This window comes from Notolepis coatsorum, assembly GCF_963971535.1.
Source record: "Notolepis coatsorum genome assembly, chromosome: 20".
Classification (NCBI taxonomy): Eukaryota; Metazoa; Chordata; class Actinopteri; order Aulopiformes; family Paralepididae; genus Notolepis; species Notolepis coatsorum.
The window spans coordinates 1,341,172-1,368,693 of NC_140184.1; the positions used below are offsets into that span (position 1 = coordinate 1,341,172).

General features: G+C 43.7%; 1 protein-coding gene across 1 annotated transcript in view; it reads left to right on the forward strand.

Moving 5' to 3' along the window:
• trpm7 (transient receptor potential cation channel, subfamily M, member 7) overlaps positions 1 to 27,522 on the forward strand; it is a 175,455-nt gene that overhangs the window by 18,490 nt on the left and 129,443 nt on the right. The window contains 1 exon segment of the mRNA XM_084337584.1: positions 26,563 to 26,642. Coding sequence (XP_084193710.1) covers positions 26,563 to 26,642 — 80 coding nt within the window.

Below are 27,522 nucleotides of genomic sequence, written 5' to 3' on the forward strand. Positions count from 1 at the left end.
GTACACAAGCGAGCGGCGGCGGCCCCGCCTGCATCCCCATTCCCCACACGGAGACAAACGGAGTAGTAGTACCTGGCTGCAGTGGAAAAGGAACAAAGTACCAGGTGCCTAAAGCGGGTCGAGTCGAGTAGGTACTATGCAGTGGAAAAGCGCCATTAGACTAGAGGCAGGCTATAAGAGTAGACTACCAAAAAAAATAAAAATGCATTCAAAAATTTTTTTTTGTGCGCACTGTGCGGTAATTACCGCGGCGGTAGGAAATATTTCGCAAATTCGTGCGGTAAGGAAAATATCAATACCGCAGCAGCTCTAGTGTGCAGTAACTAATTGTACTTGTAGGGCTGTCAACGAATATTCTATATTGAAATTAATAATTGACTTGTAAAAAAAGAAGAGAAAAATAAGTGTAATTATAAAAAAACATCCCCCGGTGGCGGTGGGCGGTCGTTAGTGGTTAACATACCGTTGTATGCATTCGGTACACAGCCGTACTGAACCTAAGGTCCAGTACTGAAACGGTTCGGTACGGATACATGTACCTTTACACCCCTAGTGTGTGTGTATATATATGTTATGTATGTGTGTGTGTGTGTCCTTCATGGTGGAACAGTGGTGTTTCCGACAGGAACCAGGAACTTGATCATAAAAAGCTGCCTCTTGAGTTCATAGAACCAGACAGAGAGAAACGGGGATAGACTGAGTGTGTGTGTGTGTGTGTGTGTTTCTTTCTCCACAGTATCCTTCATTGTGGAACAGGGTGTGGGATAGAGTGTGTGTGTATATTTTTGGCAGGGACTGTAAAGTGCTGGAGTCTTTTGTTTTGACATTCTCAGGTACCATGGTTACAGGTAACTGAGCCCAAAGCTGCTACAATAACAAGAAGAAGCTACTAGCCCTACTACCCTCAGTACCTACAGTCAGACAGAAGCTACTAGCCCTACTAGCCTCAGTACCTACAGTCAGACAGAAGCTACTAGCCCTACTACCCTCAGTACCTACACTCAGACAGAAGCTACTAGCCCTACTACCCTCAGTACCTACAGTCAGACAGAAGCTACTAGCCCTACTACCCTCAGTACCTACAGTCAGACAGAAGCTACTAGCCCTACTACCCTCAGTACCTACACTCAGACAGAAGCTACTAGCCCTACTACCCTCAGTACCTACAGTCAGACAGAAGCTACTAGCCCTACTACCCTCAGTACCTACAGTCAGACAGAAGCTACTAGCCCTACTACCCTCAGTACCTACAGTCAGACAGAAGCTACTAGCGCTACTACCCTCAGTACCTACAGTCAGACAGAAGCTACTAGCTCTACTACCCTCAGTACCTACAGTCAGACAGAAGCTACTAGCCCTACTACCTACAGTCAGACAGAAGCTACTAGCCCTACTACCCTCAGTACCTACAGTCAGACAGAAGCTACTAGCGCTACTACCCTCAGTACCTACAGTCAGACAGAAGCTACTAGCTCTACTACCCTCAGTACCTACAGTCAGACAGAAGCTACTAGCCCTACTACCCTCAGTACCTACAGTCAGACAGAAGCTACTAGCGCTACTACCCTCAGTACCTACACAGACAGAAGCTACTAGTCCTACTACCCTCAGTACCTACAGTCAGACAGAAGCTACTAGCCCTACTACCCTCAGTACCTACAGTCAGACAGAAGCTACTAGCCCTACTACCCTCGGTACCTACAGTCAGACAGAAGCTACTAGCCCTACTACCCTCAGTACCTACACTCAGACAGAAGCTACTAGCCCTACTACCCTCAGTACCTACAGTCAGACAGAAGCTAGTTCAAGCTACTAGCCCTACTACCCTCAGTACCTACACTCAGACAGAAGCTACTAGCCCTACTACCCTCAGTACCTACACTCAGACAGAAGCTACTAGCCCTACTACCCTCAGTTACAGTACCTACAGTCAGACAGAAGCTACTAGCCCTACTACCCTCAGTACCTACAGTCAGACAGAAGCTACTAGCCCTACTACCCTCAGTACCTACAGTCAGACAGAAGCTACTAGTCCTACTACCCTCAGTACCTACAGTCAGACAGAAGCTACTAGCCCTACTACCCTCAGTACCTACAGTCAGACAGAAGCTACTAGCCCTACTACCCTCGGTACCTACAGTCAGACAGAAGCTACTAGCCCTACTACCCTCAGTACCTACACTCAGACAGAAGCTACTAGCCCTACTACCCTCAGTACCTACAGTCAGACAGAAGCTAGTTCAAGCTACTAGCCCTACTACCCTCAGTACCTACAGTCAGACAGAAGCTACTAGCCCTACTACCCTCAGTACCTACAGTCAGACAGAAGCTACTAGCCCTACTACCCTCAGTACCTACAGTCAGACAGAAGCTACTAGCCCTACTACCTACAGTCAGACAGAAGCTACTAGCCCCACTACCCTCAGTACCTACAGTCAGACAGAAGCTACTAGCCCTACTACCCTCAGTACCTACAGTCAGACAGAAGCTACTAGCCTCAGTACCTACAGTCAGACAGAAGCTACTAGCCCTACTACCCTCAGTACCTACACTCACAGAAGCTACTATTTATTTGTAAGGCCCGACAACACACGTTAATGTCCCCATGGACCGGACACGTCTTCTTTAACACTTTGATTGCCGAAAACGTAGATCTGTGGTTCTGTCGTCCGATCGTTGAGTGCCGGAAACGCCGGTCTAAATCACATTGCATGCGTGCACGACAAAGGATAATAGTGACGATCTAGCGTTGATTTCAGGAAGATCCAATAATCAGGCGAAAAATGACAACGTGTTTATTGAATTACACAAACGCTGTTTTCGTGTATTTTCCCTGGAATTGCTCAGAAGCGGCCGGACTATGTTCCTATTCAAAACGGAAATGTACGGATGAAAAAATGATCAGTTTTTTACACGTTGACCAGAAGCAGCTCAATGAGACTCGACTGCGTTATTAGACCCATAGCTATACTATAAAATATAGGTTTAGCTCTGCAAAGTACAACTACGCTTACATGGGGTTAATGGACGGCAAGGCCAGGCTGCAGGGAGCTCTCCGAGGTCCTGATTGACATGATGGCAGGCTGCAGGGAGCTCTCCATGGTCCTGATTGACCTGATGGCAGGCTGCAGAGAGCTCTCCATGGTCCTGATTGACCTGATGGCAGGCTGCAGGGAGCTCTCCGAGGTCCTGATTGACCTGATGGCAGGCTGCAGGGAGCTCTCCATGGTCCTGATTGACCTGATGGCAGGCTGCAGGGAGCTCTCCATGGTCCTGATTGACCTGATGGCAGGCTGCAGGGAGCTCTCCATGGTCCTGATTGATCTGCTGGCAGGCTGCAGAGAGCTCTCCATGGTCCTGATTGACCTGATGTCAGGCTGCAGGGAGCTCTCCATGGTCCTGATTGACCTGATGTCAGGCTGCAGGGAGCTCTCCTAGAGCCATATGAAATCCGTTTTATTATTTTCCAAATTCCATTTAATTTTTTCCCAAATTCCATTTTTTCCGTTTTAATATTTCAGAATTCTGTATTTTGCCTTTTATGCTCATTTTACCATCAGAAATAGTGTCTAATAAGTGGGAATGAATAAATGTCCACAATTGAATAAGATATAACAGTCCATTTAATGTTTTTAAGTGCTTCAACTCAGAAATACAGTTCAATTTTACACAATATTTTTCAATTAATATTGTGACAAAATAAAAATACATATTTCAAGTGTAAACAATAGATACAGCTAGCTACTACTGACATTATCACAATGACAATGTCAGTAACCTAGCTATATCTATTATATTGTGATGAAATATAGTAATGCATAATTTAGGCACCTTTAGTTTAGTTTATTTCGTTTATAAAGGACAGTGTATAATGGCAATCGTTTGCATTAAACAAATGGATGAGTGCACTAGATTTAGCAAGAAGCTATCATTTCCATCTATAGTCCCATGTACTGTAACGTTTCATAGCTATTTAAGTTTATTTAGATTATAAAGGGCAGTGTATAATGACAATAGTTTGCATTAAACAAATGGATGGGTGCACTAGATTTAACAAGAAGCTATCATTTCCATCTATAGTCCTATGTAATGTAACGTTTCATAGCTATTTAAGTTTATTTAGATTATAAAGGGCAGTGTATAATGACAATCGTTTGCATTAAACAAATTGATGGGTGCACCAGATTTAGCTAGAACTTCTAGAAGCTATCATTTCCATAGATAGTCCTATAACGTTACATAGCTATTTAAGTGTATTTAGTTTATAAAGGGCAGTCGTTTGCATTAAACAAATGGATGGGTGCACTAGATTTAGCTAGAAGCTAAACGTCCTAACGTTATAGCTATTTAATCACAATAGTGTCGCAAGTGTTTTTGCGGGTCCAGTCCACGGAACGTTGACAGAATTAGCAAAACACCTTATCACCGGAGGCATAAAAGTCATTAGGATACTGTTCTGCTCTGAATTGAGGGCTTATTGTGGAATTGTTTAGCTTCTTGACGATGTTAACACTGAAGCAGCCAGACGCTTGAGCACCGCGGCTGTGTTGTGTGTAACACGCTGTAGCGTCCCCGCCTCCCCGGTCGCGTGTGCACCAAACGTTCCACCCAAAAACGAAATTTCAGTCCAGATTAGGCCAAATTCTGCAATATTCCACGTTTTGCAGTTGATTCCATTTTTATTGGTTAATTCCGCGATTCCGTCCGCGATTCCGTGAACGCGGATTTCATATGGCTCTAAGCTCTCCATGGTCCTGATTGACCTGATGGCAGGCTGCAGAGAGCTCTCCATGGTCCTGATTGACCTGATGGCAGTCTGTAGGGAGCTCTCCATGGTCCTGATTGACCTGATGGCAGGCTGCAGAGAGCTCTCCATGGTCCTGATTGACCTGATGGCAGTCTGTAGGGAGCTCTCCGAGGTCCTGATTGACCTGGTGGCAGGCTGCAGGGAGCTCTCCATGGTCCTGATTGACCTGATGGCAGGCTGCAGGGAGCTCTCCATGGTCCTGATTGACCTGATGTCAGGCTGCAGGGAGCTCTCCATGGTCCTGATTGACCCGATGGCAGGCTGCAGGGAGCTCTCCATGGTCCTGATTGACCTGATGGCAGTCTGTAGGGAGCTCTCCATGGTCCTGATTGACCTGATGTCAGTCTGTAGGGAGCTCTCCGAGGTCCTGATTGCAGAGAACACACAGAGTTTTCAGAAATATCCATATACATGTGGACAGGGCCATTGGCTTTGTTTTACCCGTCCGTATATAGGCAGAGTTTAAAAAGAAAGAATCTCCATCCTGGAAGCTTCAGTGACCTAAAACTATTGTGTGGACAGGAGGCCAAAACATATATCTGTGGACATGGCCTCAATCCACTTCCTCAAAGTAAACATGGCAAGCAAGACTGTGGTTTTAAGATGACTGAACAGGGACCCATAAAATGGCCACTCCACTAGGGCTGCAACTAATGACTATTTTGGTAGTCGACTATCTGTCGATAATTTTTTCGATTAGTCGACTAATCGAAAAACAATTATATAAAAAAAAAAATATATATATATATATTTTTTTGCACTACCTATCTTTGTGAAAGTGGCTTCTCAGCTCTGGTCCAGCTAAAGACAGAGCAGAGGAACAGATTGGACATTGAGCATGACCTCAGAGTTGCTTTGAGACAACATCCCCAGTTATCCCATTAGTTCCCCCAAACTTACTGTCGTCTGTTATGTTAAGCTAAGAAGTCTTCAGCTGGCTGGACCAGAGCTGAGAAGCCACTTTCACAAAGATAGGTAGTGCAAAAAAAAAATATATATATATATATATATAATATATTTTTTTTAATGACTAATCGAAGCAACAATTCCTCGTCGACGATTTTTTATAATCGACGTCGTTGATTATGTCGACTAATCGTTGCAGCCCTACACTCCACCATGAAAAAGTTTAATACTAAACCTACACCCTGAAAAGATTGTACAGTAGTGACTCCTGCTGTCTGTGCCTGGTCAGCAGGGAGGGGATCTGGGGGAGATCCCAGTGAAACTCCTCACTGTCGGGTGAACAGAAGCTGCTGGTGACTCCACATGTATTGGAGGATCCATCTGGTAGTCTACACCCTCCCCAGACCGACACAGGAGACATGTGGTAGTCTACACCCTCCCCAGACCAACAGAGGAGACATGTGGTAGTCTACACTCTCCCCAGGCCGACACAGGAGACATGTGGTAGTCTACACCCTCCCCAGACCGACACAGGAGACATGTGGTAGTCTACACCCTCCCCAGGCCGACACAGGAGACATGTGGTAGTCTACACCCTCCCCAGACCAACAGAAGGAGACATGTGGTAGTCTAGACCCTCCCCAGGCCGACACAGGAGACATGTGGTAGTCTACACCCTCCCCAGGCCGACACAGGAGACATGTGGTAGTCTACACCCTCCCCAGGCCGACACAGGAGACATGTGGTAGTCTACACCCTCCCCAGACCGACACAGGAGACATGTGGTAGTCTACACCCTCCCCAGGCCGACACAGGAGACATGCGGTAGTCTACACCCTCCCCAGACCAACAGAAGGAGACATGTGGTACTTGTGGTAGTCTACACCCTCCCCAGACCAACAGAAGGAGACATGTGGTAGTCTACACCCTCTCCAGACCGACGGAAGGTTAGCGCAATGACTAAATCGGGGAGAAAATGGAAGAAGAAATGCCCAAGAAAAGTGATCATTTACTTTCTGGATTTCTTTATTACCTAACGGACACAAAACGGGGGCCTTAAGACGTGTGCAGAGTGTGGGCCTCTTGTGAGTGCCAGTGTGAGGCCTACCCAGGGTGGGGGCTGCTGGCAGAGGGTGTGTGTGTGTGTGAATCACAGTTGGTGGTGTGTCCAATGTGAGGTAACTAAGCGTATATCATTGAGGCCTCGGCTCATCCTGTAATCCTCTAACCCCCCCTGCTCCTGCCTGCCTTCTCCTCCCTGGTCCCACTATAATGTCTAGTTGTCTCAGACACATTCATTAGTCCCCGGTGTGGCTTCTTACAGATTAACTGCACACAGTTAGGAGGCTGGAGAACAACACACCGGTCTCTCTGCTCGCTTCTGTTAACGCTGTACTTTGAGACCTGTGTGGAAATCACAGGAAGAGAGAGAGAGAGCGAGAGAGGTTTAGGGATCTTCCTCACTGAGGATCCAGTGGTCTACACTACAGTAGAGGCTGCAGCGGCGCTGGGTGTTGGTTCAGGAGATGCGTGAAGGAGCCTTGCTATGTTCCTGTATAAAGCCCTTAAACACAAAGATGAAGAGGAGGATGTCGTCCAGGTACTTGTTTGTTTGTTTGTTTGTCTGTCTGGTGCTGCATGTTATTATTAGGGATGGAACTTCAGGCTTTGGAGCACTATTTTGTCCCCAACGTGTTGTTGTTGTTGTTGTATCTCTTGTCTCTGTCAGGGCTGTACAATGAACTGAAAAGCTATGACTGTGTTTCCTACTAGCGCGATCTCTTGAGGAAGGTGACATTTGTCAAATGAGCGTTCCTGAGTCATAGTGCAGAGACTCTGGCTAGAGAGACATTCCTGTTGGGGACAAACCCTGCAAGAAATCGCATCATTTTAATGCTTTCTTTTCTCAATGAAAAGGAAAATGATGATGCAAAATATTATCAATCTCTAATACTGTGAATCAATCGTATCACAATAATCTCTTAACCCCTTTTAGACCTACAACGCTTGCTAATAATGCATTATATAGCCTGTATATACACACACAAATGTGTTTCAATGGGTTAATATACTGTGTGGGAATCGTATCACAATAATCTCTTAATTCTGTGTGTGAATCATATCACAATATATGTCAAAATAATCATCTTTCATCCCGTTCCACTTGTGTTTGTGAGGAAGATGGCTTTGTGATTGTCTCAATACCAGAAAGACTGGTTGCCTCAGGGCTCATAGGCTCGTAAGAAAGAGTGGTTGCTTCAGAAAGACTGGTTGCTTCAGAAAGACTGGTTGCTTCGAAGACTGGTTGTTTCAGGAAGACTGGTTGTTTCAGGAAGACTGGTTGCTTCGAAGACTGGTTGTTTCAGGAAGACTGGTTGTTTCAGGAAGACTGGTTGCTTCAGAAAGACTGGTTGTAAGACCTCCATCCCTGGTTGTAGTATTTCGCCTAGGATTTTTTTCAGGGGGGGTGGTAGGGCCCCCGAAACTACTAGCGTTGTCGCGGGGCGTGTGTGTCACAGATACGTGGTTTCAACAGTGTTGTCATAGACGCGTGGCCGCGCGCAGTAAGGTGGTTGTTGGTATCGGTGCATTTCTCTACACTGAGCTGAAATTAAACGATTACACATAAATTAGTTAAATAAATATTAACAAAATGTACTTACAACACATAAATAGGGATGGGAATTGATAGGATTTTATCGATACGATTCCATTATCGATTCTGCTTATCGATTCGATTCTTTATCGATTCTCTTATCGATACCTGATCAATTTATAATTTAAATAAATAAATTGGAAATGCAACAGAACTAAGCTGGTTAGAATAACAACATGCAACTTGACATTTCTGATTGTCATTTATTGTTGAGCCCCCATGTCAGGGGCGACAGTGGCTCGGGAGGTAGAGCAGTCGTCTGGCAATCCGGAGGTTCCCGGTTCGATTCCCGCTCCTCCCGGGCAGCGTGTCGATGTGTCCTTGAGCAAGACACTTAACCCCTAACTGCTCCCGATGAGCAGGCTGGCACCTTGCATGGTTGCCTGCGCCGTCGTTGTGTGAATGTGTGAGTGATTGGGTAAAATGTAAGGAACAAATTGTAAAGCGCTTTGGATAAAAGCGCTATATAAAAAAGCAGCCATTTACCATGTCAGAAAAATACAAAAACTGTAAAAAATAAAACATTAACTATAGCCTACACTTAAATAAAATAATGTATTTGAGATTCTCTTAAAATGTATTTATTTTTTTATTCTTAAACTAATTTAATCTATTGAATAACAGTCGTTATTCCTCTGACTTCTGTCTCACACACACACACACACACAGACACACAGAGCTCCCTCCCCGGGCCCCTGTCCTGTAGGTATTGGCTTGTGTTGCTACACGGACACATTTGTATGTTGCACCATGGTACTTCCTGTCTGACGGACTTAGTAAATAAACAATCCGGCTCTTATTATATGTGAACTAAAGAGTACAATGTTTACAGAACAGTCCCCACCCGCTGTTTTATTGTATTTGTACCTGTACTATCCGCTGTCAGCTGTTTATCTCTCTTTGTGAGCTTGATTAAATAGCGTTAGCTCACGTTAGCTAGCGATAGCTCCGCGGCTAATTTTAGCTCACCCTAAACTAAATCAATGAAAGCATTCAAGTAGTTTTCACTGCACATAGAAGTAGCCAAACAGCGGGAGCATTTCGGGAGCATATGACCAAAAGCCAGGCAATTTCGAGCCCTTAAGGAATCAAATAGAGTCTGCCATGGCTACATGCTAACGCGCGCAACTGTAGGAAAAACCTGGCAGCGTTAAGGGAATCGAAAGTCACAGGAGCCACACGGTTCCAGGCATCGGCCAATTAGGAACCGGTTCCCAACGGGAACCGGTTTTCGATTCCCATCCCTACACATAAATGAACTTATTTACAATTATACAGGACACAATCATGACAAAATGGTTGTCATGTATAAAACATGCTTAGACCTGTAGAACCCCCCACCCCACAACACGCATTTACACACACCAGTGTTTTAGACACACTTCTTTGTGTATTTAGCCCAGATCTCAGCTGAAACACTAAAATGACGTGCAGAGAATGTGGCAGGTAGTGGCTCCGGGATGACACATTTGATGTCGTCCAACTGTAGGGCTGGGCGATATGACGATATTATATAAATATCGGGTACAGTTCATTAACGATACACTTTTTAAACGTAGCGTGGATATCGTGATGTTTTGCCCAAGAGGCTTGTGTTGCGTCAATCTGGTCCACACGTTGACACTTTTGAACAGCGCCGCCCCACACACACACTACTGCATCAAAAGTTACTACTTATGATAACAAAGGCATTCGTTTTGTGGCATTGACGTTATATAGTTACACTTTCAATAACATCAGCGTATTTACATAGCAACGACCGAGGTCGACCTAGATATAGCAAGCATTAGCCGTTCATATCTCAGCCCGTGCTGACTCCGTTGTGCCCATTCTGCGGTCTGTTAATAACGTTTTCAATCAGACAGATGTATGGAAATGCTTTTATTATAACATCCGTTGCAGTAAAATCATTATGCCTCCAGTCGTTTAGTCATTCTGCAGAGCTAAAAGCTAAACGTCGGCCGCGGCGAGCTACCGCTGCCATTGTTGTTTTCATTGAGCTCTCCAATAGCGGAAGTAAAAAATTAATACGCGCTTGCCGATTGGTGCTAAGAACAGCAGGGCGGGTGCAAGCGATGTGACGTAATTGGCAGACGCGACTGTCAATCAAAATGATTCTGTTTGCCGACTGAATGAATATAAACGTTATTAACAGATTGCAGCATGGGTACAATACAGTACAGCTCAATACAACAACAGTGGACTGGAGGATGCAGACCAGAGAAAGACTTTCGTCTTGTTTACATCAGGGTCCCCCATTTTCAATTCATCATATTTCGTATCTAAATCATATAATATCTCATTGCTAAATATATGCAATATATAATCTAATAATCCAATAATCTAAATCTAATATATAATATAAAAATGCTAAATGCATGGGTATTTTATTTTGTCTTTAATGTTAGCTTGCAAACTCAAATACTGTCTTGGTAAGCCTCATAATGAATTGTTTGGGGGAAAAAAAGAAAAACATCGTGATGCGTATCGTGTATCGCCGAAAGGTCAGAAAATATCGTGATATCATATTTAGGCCATATCGCCCAGCCCTACGTCCAAGTAATACCACACTTTCTCTCCATCGAACCTCCGAGATGGAATGTAGAATTTGTTCTCTCCAGCACAATTCATCCTGTCAACCTCATATTGATCATCTACAATCTGTAAAGGACATAGGTAAAAGAAAAAGTACAAAACAGGACTCAGGATTTACCATTAACAAGTAACCTAGTGTCCATATCTAAAACTAGTTCTACATATACCTGTGTGATGGTGCCAGGGAACAACTCTGCAGTCTGCATCATACTCCACAAGGACCCACTTTCCCACTTCCAAAACAGGTCCTGGCTCTGCATTCCCCGTATCTGACTCCACATTCGCTCCTATGAAGGAGCACTCTTTTGGGAGAAAGCATCCGCATGCACTGCCACAAAAGCAGGATACGTCCCGGGTCTGGATTACCCCTGGTTTTGTAGATGTCAGCTATAAGCAGAAATTAAATAATAAATGAGTGTCCACAATTTAATGTTCTAGAATGTTCTATTATGACATCATACTGTGACATCACAAATGTTCTATTATGACATAATACTGTGACATCACAAATGTTCTATTATGACATACTGTGACATCACAAATGTTCGAGAATGTTCTATTATGACAGTACTATAACACAAATGTTCTAGAATGATCTATTATGACACTGTGACATCACAAATGTTCTAGAATGAACTATTATGACAGCATACTGTGACATCACAAATGTTCTAGAATGTGCTATTATCACATCATACTGTGACATCACAAATGTTCTAGAATGTCTATTATGACATCATACTGTGACATCACAAATGTTCTAGAATGTCTTATTATGACATACTGTGACATCACAAATGTTCTAGAATGTTCTATTATGACATACTGTGACATCACAAATGGTCTAGAATGTGCTATTATGACCATACTGTGACATCACAAATGTTCTAGAATGTGCTATTATCACATCATACTGTGACATCACAAATGTTCTAGAATGTTATATTATGACATCATACTGTGACATCACAAATGTTCTATTATGACATCACAAATGTTCTAGAATGTCCTATTATGACATCATACTGTGACATCACAAATGTTCTAGAATGTCATTATGACATCATACTGTGACATCACAAATGTTCTAGAATGTTCTGCCATTCATTCCTTATGGACCAAAATGTCCCGTTTAAAGTCGATTTGTAGCCAAACGCTGTGGTGAAACTTTCCAAAAAGTTATAGCAACTCGAGTTGGACCAAGCCGGTCGTTTCTCCTTTTTTTTTAATCCACTCTTTCTCCCATTTCTTTTCCATTTTTCTCCCATCCCAATTTCGCCTCGCCAATTCTCCCTTCAATTCACCCCCCCCCCCCCCCCCCCCCTGTCTCGAACGTTGCCAGACCATGCCTCCCACTGGTCGGCTGCAGTGATGACGAAGCCTTGCATCACGTGTCCTCTTCGGTACACGAGGAGGCAGCCTCCCGCATCTTTTCACCTGTACAGCGCAATCTCAGTGGCGAGGAGTAACGTGTGGGAGGCCGATACTTCCTGATTCTACTGCGCAGGCGCACCACCCGACCTGTAGGAGTCGCTGTTCACAACGTCCGATCCCCACCGGCTTTCCCACCCCCTAATACGTGTATTAGTATGAACGACCAGCCAAGCCGGAAGCAACGCAGAGAGCTGGGCTCGAACCCAGCATCTCCTGCGTTAGTGGCGAGCGCCTTGCCCACTGTGCCACTTAGCCGCCCTCAAGCCGGTCGTTTTGATACCTTACACTCAGGGGGCGAAATTTAAGCCCGCCGCCCGCCATTGGCGCTCAGTTTTTACCTTTGGCGCTTGCCACTGAGAGGTCTGCCCGCCGCGTGGCGTGTACGTAGTTCATAACTATACTCTTATTTTGAAAATCTGTGCGGGTCTCATTTCCGCCTCAAGCGCAGCTCCAGTCATAATATCGATGGCTCCGGCAGTTAGCAACATTCGGTTTGTATGATACTCTTATTTTGAAAGAAAATCTAGCTGGCTAGCTACTGATAGCTGCTGATATCAACAAATGCTCCAGCAATAGTCGACTCGAGTGCATAATACCTCCGTTCCCTCGTTAGCTAGCTCACGTTAGCTAGCTCACGTTAGATCTATATGTCCCAGTAAACTAAATTGTCTTAACGTTATCTAGCGGGCTAGCAGTAGCTACAGATAGCTCCTGATATCAATGTCTTATAACATTGATTCAATGCGTATTCTAGCTGAGGGCTTGATGAATGTGATTTGACCAAAGAACCGTAACATTATACCAATAGGGTCCAGCTGCAGCGCCGGAGAATCCTTGCATGCTGAATGTAGAGTATTAGGGTCTAGCTGCAACGCCGGAGAATCCTTGCTGGAGCTGGAGGCTACTCAAGTATACACACAGACAGTGGAGCTGTTTGCAGATAGCGAGCATTTTTACTTATTGCGTGGTGGCGATGTCTCGCAGATAATAAAACTACAAGTATGATTATATAATATATATTTTATTTAAAAAAAAATTTATATAAAATATATATATATTATTTTTTAATCAAAACAAATTTGGCAGGTAAGAAATATGCTTGGCGGGTAGATTCTTCCCATCTACCCGCCACTGGCCGGTGAGTCAAAAAGTTCATTTCGCTCCCTGCTTACACTTGTGTGTGGTGTGAAAGCTCTGGCAGGAGTTACTGGACAAAAATCGGCAGAATAAATAAATAACAATAAATAGTATAGATTACAATAGTGTGGGTGGTCACCTCACTGTAATCAATGTGGACGGTCACCTCTTTCTCAGTAAGGCTCTCCTTGAGTGACTTCAGCCTCTGGAACTGGTGCTGGATGTTATACACATGAATGGCCAGTTTATTTACATGGTCCTGAGTGAGGTAAACAAGTTTGTCGATGTCGATAGATGTGTGTCTTCTCCAGTGCTGTGTTTTTGACATTAGTCTCCTCCAGTGCACCATCTTTTCCCTTTTTTGTGATTTTACCTGTCCGGATAACCCACTGGTTCCAGGAAATTATGTTTCCCTTGGTTGATGGATCAATAGTTGTAGGGAAGGTTTTGCCTTGGAATCGAATGCACCTTCTGTACATGCATTCCATATTACTTGAGCTGCTGTGCAGACACAGGACTCAACAGTTGTGGATAGAGCTGCCGCGATAACCGCATTACCGCGGTATCGCTGTTGCATCACGCTCACCGCAGAGTTAGGCTGAATACCGCGTCACTGCTGTTTTTTTATCATAATAATAAAGTTGGCTTGCGGCTTGCGGCTCTGCAGATATACCCTACTCGGTTCCAAGCGACCCTATTGGGTAGAAGTGGTACCAGAAAAGACATGTGAAACATTGCAGACCACTGACTGGTCAGAAGAGAGACGCGTCACACTTTGTAGCCTCTGAACGAAAACAGAACGCCGCCATCTTTACTGCCTCGCTAAGGATGCATTTCATTCAGGATTTGTTTGCGACAGAACCAAGCAATAAACAAAAAAGAATGGATTCACTGTGTATTCTGCCTTATTTATTGATGAAACAAAACCGACATCAACCCAATTTACCACCGAGCGGAGAGTTTAGTGTCACAACAAGATCGCTGATGTGTTAAGTTTGTTGTTATTAGCCTAATACTACCGTCAGCCGATATACACGAGAGGTAACGTTAAACCCGGGTTTGCTTGGTAGAATACACAATGAGAGGTAACGTTAGCTTTGGCAGAATAGACGCAACGAGAGTCTGGTTAATGTTGTTATTGATTGATTGAAACTGTGTTAAACTCTGGCTTGCTGCAAGCCCTCTGACATCTATGCCCACGGAGCTTTCAGTGTACACAAGCGAGCGGCCCCGCCTGCATCCCCACGTCGGAGACAAACGGAGTAGTACCTGGCTGCAGTGGAAAAGGAACGAAGTACCAGGTGCCTAAAGCGGGTCGAGTCGAGTAGGTACTATGCAGTGGAAAAGCGCCATTAGACTAGAGGCAGGCTATAAGAGTAGACTACTAAAAAAAATAAAAAATGCATTCAAACATTTTTTTTTGTGCGCACTGTGCGGTAATTACCGCGGCGGTAGGAAATATTTCGCAAATTCGTGCGGTAAGGAAAATATCAATACCGCGGCAGCTCTAGTTGTGGATGGTGTGGCAACAATCCCAAGCTGGTGAAGCTTCTTGATTTTGAATTGGAAATTCTCGTGGATTTTGCAGGCACAGGTTTCTCTTTGGGAAACGTTGGGTCTCACGGTCCAAAAGGGCTTCAGTCTGCAGAACTGAGCCCTTGAGAGTTTGTAGCGAGGATGCTGACTGAAAAAAAATGTAGTCTCTCCATAGTGTCAGTCAGTGCCCTCTTCCTGAACACTTTCTTGCGGACTTCCCCTGTTTTGCCATTGATGACGGTTGAGTTGTCATCCTGGTGCAAGAAACGACTCACAACATGTCCCATCAATCGTCTCTGGCTGTTGTTGGGCAGGGTCTTGGGCTCTCCGGTGGGTGGCTCTCTTCTCAATGGTGCCGATCAAAGGTGCTGGTCCTTTTTTGTTTTTTCTTGTAGCCTTCTAAGCTGCTTTGTTAGGTTAGAGTATTTTCGGGACTGGATTTCCAGTTGATCTTTTGTCGCCCTCAGTTTTGACCTCAGTGAGGTTATGGTTGCCTTCCTTTTTCTTCCTGCTTTGGGGGTGGAGGTCTGCTCTGGTGTTGGGCAGTTCAAAGGTGGCTCGGGAGGGCTTTGTACTACCTGCACGTCTGCTCGGGTGTTGGGCAGTTTGATGGCAGTTCTGGGGGGCTTGGTGGTACCGGTAGGCCTCCATCTTGCTCCGGTACCTGTGCGGCATCTGGCTCATTGATGGAGGGAGGGGTCAAATCCAAAATGGCATTCAGTGTTTTCTTTTTAACATAATGCCTGTTTGAATTTTCTCTCCATTGTTTTTGTTTCCTTTCATATTGTTTGGAGGTAAGATCTTCCATTTTCTTGATCTTACCATTTTCCTTTCGTTTTTGATATCTAGTGTGTGTGTGTCCTACAGTAGGGACTGAATGGCTTACAAAGTGCGAGTGTGTACACATCTCATGCAGGCACACACTCATGCCGCACACGCCCACACTTATGGCCAAAAGGAAAGGTCACTTTAAAAATAGCATAGCAACTCTAGCAAAAATAACAAGACCTCTGTACGTTACGCCACGCTTGAATCACGTGGGATATGATTGGTCCATATCGTAATTGGCATTTTGATATAGGGGTACTGGAGTATACTACATCCTGTAATCTTTGTGGTGAGACCACTGCTGCCTCTAAGGAGCGCCACGATACAGCAATTTCAGGGTCAAACCAGCTTATCGGGGGCGAGAAGGACCCGAAGTACAACTTAAAATCGGGGATTGCCAAGCCCCCATCCTGTTTCCTACGTTGAGTGGTAGTTCTTTTGACTCTTGGGCGTTTGTTATTCCAAATAGATTTAGATATCATAGTTTGTGTTGTAAGTAACATGATTGTTGTTGAAACACATGAATAGTTGAAAGGCTTTGGTTTGAGAATGCTTATTACCTGGTGGGTGTTGTGTTGAGAGGGCTTCGTGTCTTAACTCTTTGTGAAGCCAGAGGGATTAATGCTGCTAATCGTCTCTCTGAGCTTTATTGGGGGGAAACGATAAGGAATGAAGCAGTAATTGAAAATTCCTGTGACATGAACCCTCGTTGTTAGTCGGTTGCCATGATGCATAATGAGGGGGGGGGGGGGGGGGGGGGGGCTTAGCATTTGCCCCAGAAGCACTGTTGGCTACCATGGCTTGTAAACCCTCGTCCTCCCGGTTTAATTCATGAGTTAACCCTTTCACTGCTGCACTACCAAACGGTTAACCCTTTCACTGCGACAATACACAGAATCTTAACCCTTTCACTGCCACACGACAGCAGGTTAACCCTTTACTATCACACTACCGACGGACCCTCACTGTTCTGCCGTCATGACGTTCAGTTCAGAGGAAAACATGCATAGTAGAGATAAGTGCCAACCCACTAGGGTTTGGTACCGTTCACATTTGAATCGATACCGGTACCCAACGGTACCTTTTTTTTCTCTGTACTTTAGTCTTAACATTTTTTAATCTACCTACCTCGGTTGTAAAAAAATTGTCCAAACTTCAAATTATTTAATATTAGGGATGCCCCGATCGATCGGCCAGCAATTGGTATCGGCCGATATTCAGTATAAATATGAGATCGGTGAATTCCGATAATGCTGCAGCGCACTGCCTCCTCCTCCTCCTCCTCCTCCTCCTCCTGCCCCTCCCAGACCCGTGTAAACAGAGGCTCCCTCTGTGAGACCTATGAGCTAACGTTAGCTTAGCTACCTAGCTAACGTTACTGTTTAAACAAAACTACACAGTCAACTATCCACTTTAGTTTAATACATGATGCATTGTCTAACTGGCTAGCTACTGATAGCTCCTGATATCAACAAATGCGCATTTCAGTTTAAGAATTATAGGGATGCGCCAGCATGAGACCTCCGTTAGCATAGGTAGCTAACGTTAGCTCACGTTAGATCACTGTTTAAACTAAATGACCCAGTAAACTAAATAGTTCACTTTATTTTAATACATGATGCATTGTCTAACGGTATCTAGCCGGCTAGCAGTAGCTACTAGTGTTGTCAAAAATATCGAAGTATCGATACATATCGATACTGAATATTTAAAACTGCTTCGATACTCATTTCCCGAAATACCGATACTTTCTGCAGTATCGGTACCAGCTGGCGAGTGTTCTACAGCAAGTTGTTGACGCGCTGTTCCGCCTGCTCTGAGTCCAGCCCTCCCCCTCACAGAGCAGTCTTCAGTTTGTATTTGTAAACGAGAGCTTTTAGCTGAAAATGATGGCAAATGCAGAGCCTCCGCAACTTGTGCTTGTGGATAAAGAAAACAGCAGAAGTGCTGTTTGGAGGTACTTCGGGTTTGAAGTAAACAACGAAGGACAAGCTAAAGCTTCCCCAATGCTATTTGCAAGCGGTGTTACAGAGCAGTGCCAGCGCGGATCTCCATAAAGAAATTAAAGTGGTTCGTGACAGCTGCTCTTTCAATGTCACTGTGACTGAAGCATTAAACCATTAACTGTCTCTAGTTTAATACATGATACGTTGTCTACTGATGGCGCATAATATCAACAGCTGATTCGTTGTAACGTTACAGCTACCAGCTAACGTTAGCTACTGCTAGCAGTTAGCTCCCTTAGCTTAGCTGGCCACCGTTATAAATACTGCATGGAAACGGAGTAACGTTAACGTGTAAACGTTATGTCGAGGTCATACAATACTACAGTCGACATAAGGTTAACGTTACCCCGTTTCCACCAAGTGTTTAAATAGCAGCAATCTTGTTGAAAATGTAACATTACTAAAATGCTCCGAGCATAGCCTCTCTCTCTCTCTCTCTGTCTCTCTCCATCTACCGCTCTCTCTCTCGCTCTCTCTCGCTCTCTCTCTCTCTCTCTCTCTATCTACCCCTACCTCTCTCTCTCTCTCTCTCTCTATCTACCGATCAGCGTTTCCGTTAGCCGGTAATTACCGGTATTTGACCGGCAAAATCTGTTGAAGTCCGACATATTTTATCTCTCCGGTCTTAATGTCCGGTGAAAATAATTCCCTGAGTCTAAGCACAATTTGATTATTTGAATTGTATTAAAATAGGCTAAAATTAAATAGCCTATCAGGGCTGTACGCTAAGATTTTTCACTAGGGGCACACTTGCCCCTAAATGAGAAATTTAGGGGCAAAAAATATTTTTTAGGGGCACATTTTTAAATAACAATTTTACCATTATTTATATCGATTGTTTTTATATAATTTTTTTTAATAAAATATATATATTATATAATCATACTTGTAGTTGTATTATCTGCGAGACATCGCCACCACACAACAAGTCTAAATGCTCGCTATATGCAACCAGCTCCACTGTCTGTGTGTACTGAGTAGCCTCCAGCTACGGCCAGGATTCTCCGGAGCTGCAGCTGGGCCCTATACTGTAGCCTCCAGCTACGGCCAGGATTCTCCGGCGCTGCAGCTGCTCCCTATTGACTATATTCAGCGTGCCCTCAGCTCGAATACGCATCGACTCAGTGTTATAAGACATTGATATCAGGACGGAGCTATCTGAACTATTTAGTTTAAAACCTGTTCCACCCCAGGTGAAATCTGCATAAAATGTATACCTATGGTAAATGGAATATTGCTCCACTTCTACAAGGGCTATTTGCATATTCTTGGTATCTAGGAACATCTATGGACCTCAATGAATGTATTCTCAGTGTCAGAAATATTGTCTATTACTAGGCTTGCTTAAATTCTGATGAAACAAAGGAAAATATGAATTATGATTTTTCTTTTCATCTTTGACAGTGAATAAAACCATGATAATAATGACCAAACTTAAAAAACTGCCACTGAGCTAATTCAGTACCCTCTTGAGATCATGTGTACAAAAGATCTAAGGAAATTAATAAAGGGAAGATGATAAAATTGAAGGTTTTGTATATACAGTACTGAATTCTCCCATCCGGACCAATGCAATTTGAAATATTATTATAGAATATAGAATATATGCTTATACATTACCTTATTATAGCCAATTCGCACATGTATATATATATACATATAGTATCTTTCAAATGGCCGAGTTCAATTTGGATATAGTATCACCAGGCATGTATAATAACATATACAGATATTTAATGTAATCGACTGTACTTTTTTATTTCTCCCACAGTGTAATCATTTTGTAACTAATTTCAGATCTAATTATTCCTACATGATTACAATAGTGTGGAGAAACTGACTGCGTTTCAATATTTGTCAAAAACGTTACCTTTTGTAGCTTATTATCGCGAATCATAACAATTATTGATATGATTCATTCAAATGCCGAACTTTGAACGACCATAGCGGACCATGGGAAGTGTAGTTTTGAGAAATTCCGACGCTGGCAGATAGCTGGCGAGGCGCTCTTCAAAATGGCCGCAAAAAAACTACAATTCCCATGGTTCAACATTTCCATTTACGCTTCAGCGTCAAAAACGCGAGTGAAAAATAAAAACTTAAAATGATATAAACTCACTTTTAACCTATTGCTAAACTATTGCCAACCTAACGTTTTACATTCTACATGTATTTGTGACATAGTAGTGATAATAATACTTGAAAACGTTTGATTTTAAAAATGTTAAATTATTGCATCACTCATAAAAATACTAATATATGATAATAATGTCAAAAAGGGGTCGGTACCGTGGCCGTGGGGTGGAACAGGTTAATGGGACGTTTCGTTTTGAACAGTAAGCTAACGCAAGCTATCATGCACTACTAGACTTACTGGAGCATTTGTTGATAGCTATCAGTAGCTAGCCGGCTGGCAGGCTCACCGAGGTCCCAGTGTTTACAACAGCCACGGGTGCGAGAGGGCTGGAGGAGGAGCAGATGCCACATCTCTCTCCGTGTGTCTGAGTTCAGTTCAGTTCGGCTCACTATAGGAGGTCGAACAACGCGTCGAAAATATGAAGCAATACTAACTTTACTTTTCTTCATAGCTAAATCAGACAGTCAGCCAGTCTATCAGAGTGAGTGCTCAGTCGATTGTTCCCGCTGATCATACCTGCTGAGTGCTCACTGCTCAGCTCGCGTGAGTGACGTCATCGCGTCATCACACGCCTTGGATAATTTAGGAGTGAAATGCGAATCCAAGGCTTGAAAGCACTACTCGCAAGCCCGCCCCCAGATAATATTTACCAATCGCAACGGCCAATTAAAGGGGCAATTCGCGACGATATCATCGCAGTGTACAGCCCTGCCTATGCGATGAACGAAACGATCATTACATTTGTTTCCTCGTTGCTTCTAATAATGACAACGACGTTGTCAGCGAGAGCTTAGTGCTGGGTGTGCGAACTTTTGTGAAGCTGCAGAGCCAGAGCAACATCAGCACAATGCAGTATTCCAGCAGTACTCCAATTCAGCCATTTTCAGCCAATGTTGGGTGGGGGGCGCTGCTGTGCGGTTCCCAGAAAAGAGCCAATAACAGCTAAATCAGCTTCTCTGCAGCGCCATACTCTTTGCAAATAAGTCGTTGCGAGGTGGAGAGAGTCGTCACGCAAACCACGATAATGTTGCCGTCTCTCTGCTTTCTCAGTTCTTCGCTTGATATAATTAATACAAATGTCCAATATAACGGAATTCGTTAGCTCATAAAAATGTGATTATAACAGACTGCTGTTTAGTGTCGGACCGACTGCCCACATACGCGGTCTATTTTATTTCAAGTCAGCAGCAGCACGGAGTATCGAGGGACTTATTTTATTTGGAATATATTAATTAATGACTGTATACGCAAAAGTAGCCTAGTTTTAAGTAATAATATTATAAATCTACATGCCTTGAGGATGACATTCTTTATATAGCCTGCCTATCAATTGTTTTAAAGCTCAATAAACTATGACCGGAATTAATCTCATTTGTCCGGTAGATTGAAATCTTGCAGGTCACGGAGACCGGCAACAATTTTTTCTAACGGAAACCCTGCTACCGATACCTCTCTCTCTCTCTCGCTTGCTCTCGTTATCTTTAAATAAAAACTGTTACTAACTGTTTAGTTTGTGAGGTACATGCAACACAGATTACAGTGTTTACATCTGTCTGCTTGAGATGTTGAGATACCATGTTGCATGTTCTGCATTTGCAATAAAAATGATTGAAGTGAGATGAACAGTTATTTTTAAATGTGTGATCTAAAGATAAACAAAGGGTTTTAAAAGTGTTATATTTATCTTCTCTTATAGTACCAGACTCGAAGCTGAGGAGAATCAACCAGCAACAAAAGCAAAATTTTTTAAAAAAAATAATTAAAAAAAATAAATAATAATATATATATATATATATATATTTATTTTTTTTGGGTATCGAAATGGTATCGAAGTATCGATACTTTTCAAGGTATCGTATCGAAGTAGAAATTCCAGTATCGTGACAACACTAGCTACAGATAGCTCCTGATATCAATGTCTTATAACATAATTGACATTATTCGTTTTTGCAGCTGAACATTGGCTAATTAGCTATCATGGCAATGCTGAATGTGATTTGACCAAAGCAGAGTATACACAGACAGTGGAGCTGTTTGCAGATAGCAAGCATTTTGACTTGTTGCGTAGTGGCGATGTCTCGCAGATAATACAACTACAAGTATAATTATATAATATATATATAAAAAATAAAAAGATTTATATATAAATTTTTTATTTTATCAAACCAAATCGGTATCGGCCGATATGGCTCATAGACTATCAGTGATCGGTATCATTCAATACATTCTAATATATTTTTATTCTAATGTGTCTCAGTTAATCTAGTGGATGTGATAGAAGCTGCTTGAGTCATAAGGTATATTGTTTTATTCTAATAAAAAACGTTATTTGTATAGCACCTTTCATCCAGGGGATTGCAGTTCAAAGTGCTTTACATCAGTAAGAAATAAGACCTAAAATCAGTGTAAAACAAGCAGCAAGAGCAAAGCATAAAGTGGGATAAAATAATGCAGATATATTAATCAACATCTCAGAACTTAACGTTCCAAGAGGCTTCTTGAATTTCTGTAATCTGTTACAAAACACGATTAACACTTTGAGTGCCACGGACGCGTTTTGTCGTTAGTTCATGCCGACTGTTGAATGCCAGCAACGCTATATAGCGTTTGTCGTATCTTTTTTAATTATTTTATTTTTATTTTATCATATTTCATCAATCGAGCCTCACGCTAGTGCTGCAGACTCCCTCTGAGCTCCATTGGGAAAATACCCCCAACCCCTATCGTCTCTCCCTGTGTAACTGCACCCCATTGGATTAGACTGATGGGGGGGTCCAGCCTCCTCATTTTACTTCTCCGGCGAGGCATCTGAAGAGACCCAAGTGATCGCCGAGCCGGAAAACACGTGGAATACATATTTACAGTACCCAACGCTGAATCAATAAACACGATCGATATTTGGAATGGCGATCAGGAATTGGAATAATCTTTTTGGAGAACATCTGATCTGAGGTAAGCAATTTATTTTACCAGTCTTGGGGTAATCGGATCTATTTTCACAGATCAGCGTGTGCCCCGTGTGTGTGTGTGTGCGATCAGGAAATGAGAGAATATATTTTTCAGATCGCTTCTCTAGCGTGCTTAAGTACACATATACTATCGATAATCTAGCGTTTATTTGAAAACTATTCCTAAATAGGCCGAAAAATGACAGTTTTTTGTGTATGCCAGAATATTCCAGTAAATGCAGTTTATCACGGAATCTATATATTTTCCTGAAAAACATATATAAAAAAAATATATATATATATATATATAAAAAAACATCCGTTTCGACAATGTTGACTGCAAACAAGTCATTGCTAAGTGACGGGCAGATTAGACACATAGACATAATTTAAGACGTTCACAACGCTATCATTGAAGTGGGTGCTGGCATTCAACAGGGTTTTACCATGTTAACAAGTGGCAACCAAAGTGTTAAGGTCACCCAGCGGATAGTGAGGCATACAAATAATAAAAGTAAAATAATATCAAGGGTAAAATGATAGTATTGAGAAATGTAATTACTCACCCGTTGTCACTTCAGAACATGACATTGCCGTCTTTAATTTCTCCTGATGAGAAATTAGACAACAATACCCTCCATACGGGAGCTGACTAACAGCACACCGATCTAACCGCCCTCTCGGGGCCTCCCTCCCTCCCTCCCTCAGGGCCTCCCTCCCTCCCTCAGGGCCTCCCTCCCTCCCTCAGGGCCTCCCTCCCTCCCTCAGGGCCTCCCTCCCTCCCTCAGGGCCTCCCTCCCTCCCTCGGGGCCTCCCTCCCTCCCTCCCTCAGGGCCTCCCTCCCTCCCTCCCTCAGGGCCTCCCTCCCTCCCTCAGGGCCTCCCTCCCTCCCTCGGGGCCTCCCTCCCTCCCTCAGGGCCTCCCTCCCTCCCTCGGGGCCTCCCTCCCTCCCTCGGGGCCTCCCTCCCTCCCTCAGGGCCTCCCTCCCTCCCTCGGGGCCTCCCTCCCTCCCTCCCTCAGGGCCTCCCTCCCTCCCTCCCTCCCTCAGGGCCTCCCTCCCTCCCTCAGGGCCTCCCTCCCTCCCTCAGGGCCTCCCTCCCTCCCTCCCTCAGGGCCTCCCTCCCTCCCTCAGGGCCTCCCTCCCTCCCTCAGGGCCTCCCTCCCTCCCTCCCTCAGGGCCTCCCTCCCTCCCTCCCTCAGGGCCTCCCTCCCTCCCTCAGGGCCTCCCTCCCTCCCTCGGGGCCTCCCTCCCTCTCTTGGGCCAGACTCCCTCCCTCCCTCAGGGCGAGGCTCCCTCTCAGGACTCAGTTCTAGGTATGGGTCCCTTTCAACTCCAATTAAAGGCACCTGGATGGTTAATGTCCAGCCTCTGCTATTGGGGCCTAGAAATACAAATAAAATAATAATGGAATAAAACGGAGGGAATACAAATTATAATAAAGACACCAAGTCTGTAAAGCCTTTCACATGTCCTGCTCACGGTCCCAAAACGTCCCGCCTGTCTGTGGGAAAACAGTAAGTGACTAGTACGGATGTCCAGCCTCAGATATATAAAATAAAAGAGAATAAAAACATAAAAAGGGAATAAAAACATAGGAAATGCAATAATAATAAAACATAGAGAAATGTCAATCACAGAGAAATAGTGCAGTATTATAGTGTAAAGTCAGTCAAATGCTTTGGTAAAGAGGTTTTAAGCTGCCTTTTAAGAATGTCTAACGTATTGGCTTCCCTGATATGTAAGGGATAATGTATAGCTACGAGGTCATTGTCTCAAAATAATGTACCGACACAGAGTTTAAAATACCGAGCCGCCTCGGCGAGGTGTAACGTCAGTGAAGGTCAATTATTTTGCGATGATGACAGAGTATAGCTATACATTATCCCGCTTATTACATGGCTAACTTACTAACAATATACCTAATTCATTTTACAAAATCGACAAGACGAGATCAAATGCAGACGCAGTTGTTCTGTGGCTCTGTCAGCCCAAATAAAGTGATTATTATTATCGCCGGCAGCCTGGCAGGTGTGTCTGATTGCACTGAAACAGTGTGTCAGTGGCCTTGATTGCGAACAGCTGCGCACAGCGGTCATTATTGTTATCGAGTAATATCGGACATCTGACGAGCGCTATTGACCAGCGCTATTGACCAATCACAAGCAAGCATTTTGGCGAATGTGAAAACGCCATGTAATAATGTTGGGTAACGTGTTCCACAGTTGGGGCGTAGTTTACAAAGGCTGCATCACCGATCTTCTTATGACTCTTTCTGGTGACCTCTAATAGACCTGCATCTGATGATCGCAGTGTTCTGGCGGGTGTGTAGTTTATTAGTCAGCAGTAGGGATGTCCCGATAAAAAATGTTTGCTCCCAATCCTACCGATACCGATCTTTCCCGATCCGATATTTTTTTTTTAATTTTAATAATAATAAAAAAATATATATATTCCCCCCATCCCAATTTCTCACATTACATTCACCCTGAATGTTGACGTTATCCAGGTGAAAAGTTAACTTCATTCAAGTGAGGCATTGCAACCGGAGTAATCTAAAAACTCTGCCTCCAACCTGCTGCTTCATGAGAGCAATGGCGCCATCGTCTGTAAAAATCAGGTGACTGCAAGTTCTGCAACTAAATCAAATCAAATCAAATTTATTTATAGGGCCCGACAACACACGTTAATGTCCCCATGGGCCGTACAGGTCTTCTTTAAACAAGTCAAGAAGAAAACATAACAATAAGTCAAGAACAGAACAAGAACACCATAAGGTCCAAACATTTTTAGATGAATGCAAATAAATGAAAGAATGCAAGCACTCCCAGACATACCCCACGCGAATGTAAGGAAAAACTCACTAAAAACTAACAATAGGGAAAAAAGCTCCACAGGCAGTGTGGAGGAGAGAAACCTTAGAAGGGCCATTCAAGGGGGGATCTCCCTTCTTAGATGTTGGTGATAGTAGTGTTGCAGACGGACAGTTGGTAAGCATGCACTCATGTGCGTAGTGAAACACTGATGAGTGCATGCAATAGCAACTGAACATTTTGAAAGATTAAAGATAGAGCTAATAGCGATAGCAACTGAACATTTTGAAAGATTAAAGATAGAGCTGATAGCGGATCTATTTGAGGCACAGGGGCGGCGCTAATAGTGGATGCCCCTCATCCTTGACATAAATCATTTGATGTATAATTAAATCAAAGGAAATGCGTTTGTTTTGGCAAAATTCTTCTGCTCTGTGTGACAATAAAGAAATGAATGATGATATGCAATTTAAAAGCAAAACTAAGGCCTCAGTATGAGTTTAAGACGTGAACATGAATAAAAAAAAGTTTAAAAATAAATAAAATCCAGATTTTTTTTTCTCCCCCCGATCTTCGGAAAATCACGTGATCGGATCGGGACATCCCTAGTCAGCAGCAATGTAGCTGGGTCCTTGTCCATTTAGAGCTTTGTATGTGAGGTTATTCTATTCCAATTATTCGAATGCGTCTTAGTGAATCTGGCGGATGTAACAGGAGCTGCTTGAGTCATCAGGTATATTGTTTTCTCTTTCTCTCCACAGTCCCAGAAACCCTGGATAGAAAGCACTTTCACCAAGAGGGAATGTGTGTACATACTACCAGCGTCAAAAGACCCCCACAGGTATGTGCTTGTTTCCCCCCTGGCTGGATTTGGTGGTGGTGGTGGTGGTGATGATGATGGTGGTGGTAACAATGTAATTGTGTGTGTGTGTCAAGGTAGGCCTAACCACTACTCTCCAGAGGGTAGCCAGTTCCCACACCATCATATTGTTTATGTCTATGACTGTAATTACAATCCCTAACTGAGAGGCAGGGCCAGTGATAGGAAAACAACAGACTCACTCACTCGCACTTTCTTTCTCTCTCTCTCTCTCTCTCTCTCTCTCTCTCTCTCTCTCTCTCTCTCTCTCTCTCTCTCTCTCTCTCTCTCTCTCTCTCTCTCTCTCCTACATGAATATAATTTTTCTTCTCGACTAGCGGTATTTCCATACGAACTCGCTGGTATTCAACACACTAGTGTGAGAGTTGTATGTAACGTTCCTCATGGAGTTAGGGCAGACACCGACGGCGGTCTACGATGCACATCCATCCGTATGTAAAGGCAGAAAAAGCAGAGCAACTGCTTGTTTTTGTCAAATCTGTGTTGATCTTGTGAAGTCAAAGTGTTTGAAACGGTTCAGCTCCCAGGCCTGGACGTGAGGAGGACTCCAGCAGGTTAACCATCTCTCTGTTTTGTAGTTATACTTTCAAGAGGTTCATACCAGTCATTTCCTGCCACTGTTACTCACTCATCCCTCTGTGTTTTCTTTTGCATCAATAATTTGCCACTTGTCTCTTCTTCACTAACTAAGGACAGATCCATGGAGCTGCGTCTCTGTCCCAGGCCTCGCTAGGCCAATAGAGACATATTTGAGGCACTATCGGGTGCAGCACCCGCGTGAGACACTGGTATCGAATCCGGCTGTCAGCATTGCCTCCGGCTTGGCCGGCCGTCATACTGG